Source organism: Rhodamnia argentea, chromosome 9 (assembly GCF_020921035.1).
Source record: "Rhodamnia argentea isolate NSW1041297 chromosome 9, ASM2092103v1, whole genome shotgun sequence".
Lineage (NCBI taxonomy): Eukaryota > Viridiplantae > Streptophyta > Magnoliopsida > Myrtales > Myrtaceae > Rhodamnia > Rhodamnia argentea.
Window position 1 is genome coordinate 4,082,107 of NC_063158.1, and position 9,640 is coordinate 4,091,746.

Sequence of the window (9,640 nt, forward strand, 5' to 3'; positions counted from 1 at the left end):
CACGAAATTATTTTTAGGAAAATATTTTTCCAGATCATTCAATTTTTTTTTTTGCGAAATCGACTGAGTTTAAGTTTATCAATCTTAAAAAAAATATAAAAAAAAATCCAAACGCACCCGAATTTTTGCGCATTAATAGGAATCCTAAATACAATCCTAAAAGCCAGTGTTTCAGGGATTTTGGGATTAACAGTTGACACACCCACTTTACTGACTAATCAAGCAAGACGGAGCACTTCCCCCTCCCCCTTATTTAATTACTCGAAACGCCTCTCGCTCTCTCTCCCATTCCTCCTCCTCCTCCTCCTGTTGCAGCATCAGCAATACACACAGCCATCGCAGCTCGAACCACACGCGAATCGTCGCCGATTCGAGCTCCCGGTCTACGTGCGTGCGCCAGCTGCGGTGCCCGGTCGTATGAGAAGCCGCGCGTAGCCCTCCTCCTCCTCCTCCTCCTCCCCCCAAAGAAATCGCGCGCGCGGCCGGGGGATCGGCAATGCGAGTCAAGGAGCTGCACCCCCTCTGCTGCATCTCCCTCGAGAGCGCCGGCGTCGGCCGCGCCTCGCCGGACGTCCCGCTCGCCCGGGCCCGGAGCATGCCGGCCGGCTCCCTCGCCCTCCCAGGCGGATCCGACGGCGGCGTCGCCGGCCGCCCGCCGCCGGGATCTGAGCCGATCGTCGCCGGGGTCCTGTACAAGTGGACGAACTACGGCAAGGGTTGGAGATCGCGGTGGTTCCTGCTGCGGAACGGCACGCTGTCGTACTCGAAGATACGGCGGACGGATAGCCTGAATCTGCTGCCGCCAGAGGACGACGTCAGGTTGATCGGAGGCATTCCGGTCGATAAGGTTCCGAGGGCCGATGGCGGGAGTTGCAGGCGGAAGCCCCAGAAGACCGTCGGCATTGTACAGCTTAAGGTACGATTGGTAATGCGCGTTCATACGGCATTTTCGTCGGTGCTCGCGTGCATATAATCGTCTGCAATTTTCGCGAGTCTTCGTCCACATCTTTTTAATTTCCGCTCGATTTTTTTTGTCAATGTACAATTAAAAAAGTAATTTTTTAAATCATACTCATGAAAATTCTGAACGTGTATCATCATTCACTGAATCAATCGTCCAACGAAATGCGAAGCCCACCTGCGATTTGTTGGTCGCCAATGTGCTAAAGTTCCAAGCAGTGTCTTTCCTCTGTTCTGATGTTCTTTCCTTACCCCTTCTGAAAACATTTGGCGTGACATCACAAGAATTGCCTTTTTCTTCTCGAGTGGCCAGCGATCGGATTACCCTTTTATAGGAAATATCTTCGATGCGCAAAATTCACCCGACTTTTTCCAAATTTGTTCTCTCTGCGGAAAGATTTCTCTCCCATTGTCTGGATAGAAGCTGCTTCGATATCTGGGACAGAGCATCCTATTAACCGATGGTCGCTCATCTTTTTCTTTTCTCTTGTCCGGGCGCTGGTTCAATTTCAGCTTTTTTTTTTTTTTCACATTAAACGTACTTTTTAAAGCTCCTTCTCCCTTTTCCCAGTTTAACTGGGTGTTAATTCCTAGTGGGTCACATCAGCAGGTGGTGTCGATAGGGGCAGCTCAGTGTTTTTTTTTTTGTAGGTTTTGTTGTTGTGTCGAGGTATCAACCGGGGTCACGCCGTTCGCAGAAGGGAAAAAAGATGAGGGGATTGGAATTTTACTTTTGAAACGTCTACAATTATCTAATGATCTTTCATTCCTCGTCGATCTTGTGTTCCTCTTTTTCACGCCATTTTAAGCTCGTCCAGCTCAGGATTTCCTTTGGTTTCCTTCCGGGAAAGGCCTGTGACTCGCCAAGTTCAGTGTCGATTTGCCGAGTAAGGCTTATTGGTTCCACTTCTTTCGTGTGATGTCTCCTTAAAATTTGTTACTCTCATGGTTTTTGTCGGGTTCTTCTGGTAGTCATGTATATTATTTTCCGCTAAGGTCAAGGTCCTCCTGTATTGTTTGAAAATGAAGAATCCCCATCTCTTTCTGGTAGGAAAAATTCTAGTAATTGCAATTATCTAAAGGTTCGCCTCGTCTTTTACTGCCGCCTGAAGGGCGATCTCTCTATATGGTGTCTTCGTTGAGGCGTTTGTCTTCTTTGACTAAATAAATTTTCTTCTTTTAAGAAACTTCGGTTTACTTTTTCTACCAAAGTACTCCGTGAAAAAGAAAACGTGGGGCTGGGGGCTTCGATCCAGGATCGGGACCAGTAGCTGGCCCTTGTGTCGATCTTCTCGATTCCGATTTTGCTTACCACTTTGGTTTTAATCATCAAGCAAGCGTTGTTTCTGTCCTTTGGCGCTCCGCCGGATTGTTCTTTCCCCCCCACCGGGCCACCACCGCAATTAATCCTTACGCTTGCTCAAGTAGCAACGTGTTCTTCTTCGCCACCACCGCAGTAAATCCTTACGCTTACTCAAGTAGCAACCAACTCTTATTCTCCCAAACTGTGAAAACCTGGGAAGCTGCGAGCCTCAAGTGAGGAATTAAGTTCTCCCCGTCGAACGTCTCTCTGTCGAACTAGGTTCTTTAGCCTTGATCCGTTGCTGTCGGAGTTTGTGTCAAATAAATAAAGCTAAACCTTACCCTGGAATCTCGATTTGCTTACGGTCTGGAGCTGCGCAGGTGATTCGACTCCTCTTATTTTGTTCAAAGCAATTCTATTGCACTTAAATGCGACGTTACATGTTTTGACCACCTTTTATTCTGATAATGTTGCCCACTATTGCTGAACTTTCACATGCGAGTTCCTTCTCATTTGTTATGATGGAAGATCCTGTTATTTTTTAACTTGGCATGTGAGTTCGTTACCTCCCATTGACCAATGGAAGTTCAGGTGTCTCCTGTTGCACAAGCATTAAGCAATCTCGTCATTCACTCTTCTTCTGTAGATCTCGTCATTTAGAGAAAGCAAGTCCGATGACCGGCGTTTCTACATATTTACAGCAACAAAAACCCTTCATTTAAGAACTGATTCTAAAAGAGACCGGGTGGCTTGGATGCAAGCCTTGATCTCGACCAGAAGCCTGTTTCCGTCCAGATCGCTTAGAGATGACTACTCTCTGGTACCAAATGATCTGTCTATATCAACTGATAAACTGAGGAAGCGCTTAATTCAAGAGGGACTCTGCGAAAATGCTGTGACGGATTGCGAACAGATCGTGCTATCTGAGTTTTCTGAAGTACAAGGACAACTTCAATTGCTTTGCGAAGAACGAACGAATTTGCTTGACACACTCAGACAACTTGAGGTGAGTTAACTTCATTGCATTATGCAGCATGTTTTCGTGGTTTCTTTTTTGGTCTTCATTCATTGTTGGCTTCATAACATAGATTGTCGTATTTTGGTAGTCGTGTCACATCTAACTTTGCGCTGCCGTGAGCATCCTTGCTCTGTCTAGTTATGTAATTGGGGAAGTAGAATATATTGATATGTCTAGTTATGTAATTGGGGAAGTACATTATATTAATAGTCTCCATATGTAGATGGTCTTGATTCTCATATTCTCTTTTTAGTCCTTTTCGTTCTTTCTGTTGCATCCTAGTTTGATTTGAAAATTGGCCATTGTTTGTCCTGGTCTAGAATAGAAGCTGAGACCACGTATAATGACCTTTTCATCGATGTGCAGGCGGCTAATTTAGAAGCTGAAGCCCCTGGGATTAATGATGCTGATTACGTGTTGCCAAAACATGAGTTTTCCAGCATAGGCCGTGGAAAGTATTGTGGTGCGTGTCATCCATAACCCTTCTTAATTAGGATACTGATCTTTTCTGTTATGTATTCTCCACATCAGATTGCTCGCTTCTCTTGGTCGTGGTGGTGGTGGTGGTGGTGGTTGTAGTGATGTTATCTTCGTAGTGGCATCCTATTTCCGAAGGGTAATCTCATGATGCACGTCTGCTCCAACATGCAAGCGTGCACATGCACATGTTATAGAGAGCATGCATACAAGAGACAAAGAGTGACGTTGTAAATTACTGGTGAATGTTATTACTGATTGACGAAAATAATTGTGTCTGATCAATGTTCTACAAAATCCGTACTGAAAATGCGGAAAGATGGCTGACACATGGTTTCGTAAGGTCCCAACAATATCACCAGGTTCTTGGTTGATAAAAACAAAACTTTGAGCTTTATTTAGAAAGCCTGATCATCTTATCTTCTTATTTTCTGTTTCTTATTATGGGAGATCTATTTTTGTGGAGGATATGGTAATTTATGTTCCATGTTAAAAGCACCTCTTGCACTTTATAAATCCTTTGAGCATAATAAACAGCTTTCTGCCAAGTTTAGGTGCAAGTTTTATCTACATGTTTTAGATTCTGCGTGGTCCTAATGTAAATGCGAGGAGAAAATGATGCCATGTCAATTAGGTACTTGTCCCTTTTCTTGCGGGGACTTTACAAGTTGTCTTGTTTTGTCTCTAATATTCCATGGTTGCCGCTTGAATTTTAGCTGGACTGCTTTTGTGTTCCCTCTTTGAGATATTAATTCTGAAGAGAAGTGTTCGGTTTTCATGCCTTTGTGTTTTGGATTGCTTGGAATTCAAACTTATAGACTGAACCATATTGTAGTTGCATTTTTCTTTTAAGTGTGAATTGGTTGAATGTACCGTCTGAAACTTACATTACGCAATTGACCTAGTGTTTTGTCTCCACTAATCTTCCTTCCAGAATGCAGCACTACTGCATCGTCTGATGACATTGAGAAACAAGAAGCTGAGGAGGTTTCAGATGAAGATTACACATCATATTTTGATACAGAAGAGTATTTTACTGAACCTTCTGTTACCAGTGGGCTGGTAAGGAAAACAACCCATGCAGATAATGGATGCAAGGACATCGAAAGTCAGCATGTGAAGGAAATGCATACAGAGGAAGAAGTTTGTGATACTGAAATATTTTCTTCTGGTAGACGGAAGAAGCTGCCTGATCCAGTAGAGAAAGAGAAAGGAGTCAGTCTATGGTCACTGATCAAAGACAATGTGGGAAAAGACCTTACCCGAGTTTGTCTCCCTGTTTATTTCAATGAGCCAATTTCATCCCTTCAGAAATGCTTTGAGGACTTCGAATATTCATATCTTTTAGATCAAGCATACGAGCATGGAAAAGCGGTAAGAGTGAAGATGACTTGTTTTCAGCCATATCCTTTTCACCTTAACTGTGAACAATTGGGAGTACATACTGCTAACTTTACGCTAGCAGATGCACATTCTGGTTGCCATTCGAGGGTTTTCTTTTCCTCATCTGACCTTTGATACAGTTCCATTGGAACATCATTTTGAAGAACGATTAATTGTTGTGTAGTAGATTAACCACCCGTTATGTGCTTCTAAGTTTGAATTGATTCCATGCTTGTTTGGCTCCTCCCAAATATTTCTCTTTGTTGCTCTATTTATGCATGATTTGTGAGTGTCATGTGATACATGCTAATTTAATTTTCTGACACTTTGTTCTTGGGTTTGTATTATGTTAGCAGGGTAACAGTCTCCTAAGGATTCTGAATGTTGCAGCTTTTGCCGTTTCTGGGTATGCTTCATCTAAAGGGCGGCATTGCAAACCCTTCAACCCTTTACTGGGGGAAACTTATGAAGCTGACTATCCTGAGAGAGGAGTTCGCTTCTTTTCTGAGAAGGTCAGTAAGGGAGACTCATAGGAAAAAGAAACGGACCACTGGTGATTCATGTTCACGTGTCGTAGTTGTGTTCGATATTCTTGTCAAGACGTGTCTTTAATAGCCACTATGCTTTGGTCTATTATGCTGTAAAGCCTATCTATCTATTGAATTCGTGTCAATGCCTATCACTTTATGGTTTGCTATATAATCGTGTTTGAATGTGAAGTTGGTGTCAGAGATCGCCAGCCCCTTTCATGGTTATTCATCTGGCAATTTTGTCTTTTAAGAGTTTTGAGATTATTTATTTATTTATTTATTTTTTTGGGGTTAGTTATTGTCTATTGTTGGCCTCTATGGTAGAAGTCGGAGGGCCGGAGAGGCCTTGATTATTATGTCGGGGTACGAAATGTGGAACCAAATGAAAGAAGTCTTTATATGTATATAACTATCTACGTTCCCAATGTGCTGATGATGCAGCAACCGGTGGTGCGACATCTCGAAACATGAAATAAGAGCAGTAGTAAAGAGGCGAGTGGATGCCATGTGTACTCACAGTAATGGGGCTTCCTAAATTGTTGATATGAAGTGCCGATGCATGATTCGCATTTTTTCCGGGAACGATGTATAACCTTGAAATTTGATGCAGATGGACAAGATACAAAAACTATGGCCTCTCTTGTTTCCTTAACCTTTTTGTTGGTTTTGAACCTGGTTTATTGGTGCTTGTGCCTTCTGTTGCTCCAGGTTAGTCACCACCCAACTCTCATTGCTTGCCATTGTGAAGGAAGAGGATGGAAATTCTGGGGTGACAGCAATTTAAGGACAAAATTTTGGGGACAGTCTATTCAGCTTGATCCTGTGGGAGTACTTACCATTGAGTTTGATGATGGCGAGATTTTTCAGTGGAATAAGGTGTGCACACCTTTGACATTCGGTTGCAGAGATTGAATTTCTCTAGTGTTATCAATTGGTGTTTTGGTTTTGTAGCTGGCTAGCTAAATCCTTTGCTTGTCTGATACAGCTGGGATTTTTTCCTATGTTCTTAGGTAACAACTAGCATCAACAATCTTATAATTGGAAAAGTTTACTGTGATCATCACGGCGTCATGAATGTACATGGTAACCGCCAATATTCATGCAAATTAAAGTTCAAAGAGCCATCTATTCTTGACCGAACTCCTCACCAGGTTAGAAGTGGCATTGAATGTGGACTTGAACTGAGTTTTTCTCTTGAAAATTTTATTGATATTTCTAGCATTAATATCATTTCTAATTTCTGAATATTGTTGATTTTCCAATGCCTCCCCTTTGTTTGAATGCTTTGAGTTATCTAAGCTGATTATGATAAATCACGATGTAGAGTATTCTATCACGTGTTTAGCAATGAGTATCTGCAATATATAGGTCCATGGAATTGTTGAAGATGTCACAGGGAGAAAAGTTGCCACGATAGTTGGGAAATGGGACGAGGCCATATACTATGTAGATGGGGAGGGGACCAGGAAGCTAAAGAATTATAGTGACGCATCTTTATTGTGGAAGTGTAACAAGCGGCCACCTACTCCCACTAGATACAACATGTCGTCATTTGCAATTACGCTAAATGAGTTAACTCCAGGATCGCAGGTAGTTGATGTGCTCATCCCATTAGTTCATATGAAACTGCATTTCCCTTAGTCCCTTCTAATCGTTCTTTATAGTTTAGTCTGATTCATGTTGTTTGATCACGGATTAAGGAGAAGCTTCCACCTACGGATTCCAGACTCAGGCCTGACCAGCGTCATTTGGAAAATGGAGAGTACGAGAAGGCAAATGTGGAGAAACAGCGTTTGGAGAAGAGGCAGAGAATGGTATGACATTTCACTGCAATATGCTTTCTTAAGCTTGAAATTTTGCATCAGTTTTATGTACACGTGCAATAATTAGACTTGATTATGGGCCGAACGCCCTGCTGGACCTGTCGAAGCCCAATAGCCCATAGTCAATATTAAGGTGGAATTGGGCAAGGGTGCTTAGTTATAAGGACGTGCCAGATCTGAAAATATTATGCATTTCTTTTTATGACTGTCCTTTTTAGTCCTTTTTCCCTATATATATTTATATATTTTTATATAATTATTTCTTTTCCCTCAATCGGTCTTGCTTTTATTTGATTTATTTTTGGGTTCATCGACCGCTGACCCTAACTAGTTTGGGATAAAGGTGATGTTGATGTTAAGGCCTATGCAACAAGTTAGGCTTGATCTTCAGGCTTAGCGCAACCCGCCCAGAGATCACCTGGATTAATAATCAGCATTTTGTCACGTTTTTGTTTTCTCAAGAATTTTCACATTGGTTATGAGCAGTCCTGCTTTCGGTAATTTTCAACTCTCAGTATGATCATTCAAAAATTTATGCATGTTATTAATTGGTTTCGGTGGCAAAGCAATTTGAATCTGTGCCCATGTGACCAACTCTAACTGGTATGGCTGATGTAACCAGAAATTAAAGCTATGTTCCTGTAGTTATAAATGACCTCTCTGAAAGATGAAGATGGGCATTGAGTCCCGTTTACTTGGGGAGTTGTTTCAGCATTATTTCGGCAATCAAATAGGAAGTTTATGTTTAAATGCTTTTGGTCCTCTTTTTGGATGGATGCTAAATCTTTGGAGAGATTCAAATTGGTGAAATCTGATTTACAAACTATTTAATCTAGTGCATGTCGCTATTCCTAGATCAAGGAGATACATTCGATTGAAATAAAAAAGAAGGAGAGAGCCCCATGAAGTAGACGTATAGAAAACACAATACAAATTTATATTCATCCCAAATTGGGTGCATCTAGCAATAAAGTAGAAGATCCCTTTCTTTTTCCTTCACCTTGCTCCAGGCATTTGTCACTGAACAAATGAATTTGTTTCAGATGGATGTAGTGTTTTGGTACTATGGGTTGCATTTTTTGTGTGTTCTTTCCCCTCAATTCATTAAGCAGTATTGAATTAGCTAGAGTTCAAAATATTGGTTAATTACACTCCCTATTTCACGCAGTCAAGGCAATTGCAAGAAAATGGGTGGAAGCCCAGATGGTTCCAGAGACAGGGTGAGAGTGGACCTTTTCGCTATGTTGGTGGCTATTGGGAAGCGCGCCAACATTGCAAATGGGAAGGATGCCCAGATATCTTTGGCGAGTTTTGTGATGATACTGGGGAATCCACTTGTAACTCTTAATGTCAAGTCAGGTGCATGTTTTCTCGTTCTTGCATCTTCCTTCTGTGTTCCATGATCTATCCTATTTGCTGCTTCTACCAAATCAAATTCAGTAGCTTTGTTCTAAAACAGGAAAAAAAAATCATATTCACTGCAGATTATAGTTGTAGGCAGAGGTCGCCATCATTGTTGAAGAGTGCATAAATTTAACACAGAATTGTATCCTCAATGCTTTTAGATGTACTTTTTGACTGGAAGATGGATGAATTGCCCGTAGCCATGAGCATGTGTCATGGACAGGAGTGTCGACCTGCGACACATGCTCATGAATATGGCACATGGAAAAACACTGTAGTAGCATGGCAGGTGCAAGGTACAAATGTATGGCTAGATAACGTGTGCCAAGCATGGATTTAACCTCTGCAAGATTGCTTTCCGTTGTTAGCTGGTTGTTCTCAGTATTTCTCACGGTGTTAGCCTGATTGCCGATACAGGAAGAATCCTGAAGAGTTACCATCAAGTTGTGCAGACGAAGAAGCCTTTTCATGCGACGTCCAGTTCAAGGGGGTCACATTCGAGATTTGATTCCTAGTCCAAAAGTTGGAGAACTAATCTCTTAGATTCAAGTCCAATCGTCAAATTGGACTTCGATAATTATTCTTTTCTAGTGGGGGGGCATCTATGTGAGATGCAGTTTCATACGGCCCCCCGGTCTTCAGTAATTTCTACAAAGAAGAACTGCCTTTGGCTCACGCTCATTCAGTGGAAATTGCTTTTGTTTAAGAATAAGAAGGGGGAGAGATGGAAATGTGCTGTCCA

At 42.0% G+C, this 9,640-nt stretch overlaps 1 protein-coding gene across 7 annotated transcripts; it reads left to right on the top strand.

The window, feature by feature from the left end:
* The first annotated feature begins 277 nt into the window (after positions 1-277).
* On the top strand, positions 278-9,640 carry LOC115736976 (oxysterol-binding protein-related protein 2A). 7 transcript variants are annotated; one of them, XM_048285158.1, is made up of 12 exons: positions 301-438; positions 487-916; positions 2,910-3,269; positions 3,648-3,744; positions 4,693-5,132; positions 5,495-5,653; positions 6,380-6,547; positions 6,682-6,822; positions 7,040-7,261; positions 7,366-7,485; positions 8,663-8,853; positions 9,316-9,640. In XM_048285158.1, exons 2-11 carry the CDS (start codon positions 497-499, stop codon positions 8,840-8,842), a joined length of 2,307 nt encoding a protein of 768 aa, XP_048141115.1. In that variant the 5' UTR covers positions 301-438; positions 487-496; the 3' UTR covers positions 8,843-8,853; positions 9,316-9,640. The 7 variants fall into 7 exon arrangements, with proteins under 7 accessions (XP_048141119.1, XP_048141120.1, XP_048141114.1 ...); XM_048285157.1 differs by having other exon boundaries at positions 280-916; XM_048285160.1 differs by having other exon boundaries at positions 281-916; positions 7,372-7,485.

Bases quoted from the DNA above. Each gene is read 5' to 3' on its own strand.
- LOC115736976 (XM_048285157.1), top strand. From the start codon at position 497: ATGCGAGTCAAGGAGCTGCACCCCCTCTGCTGCATCTCCCTCGAGAGC. The intron at 917-2,909 runs GTACGATTGGTA...CTTCTTCTGTAG, and splicing joins TCGGCATTGTACAGCTTAAG to ATCTCGTCATTTAGAGAAAG. The intron at 3,270-3,647 runs GTGAGTTAACTT...ATCGATGTGCAG, and splicing joins ACACACTCAGACAACTTGAG to GCGGCTAATTTAGAAGCTGA.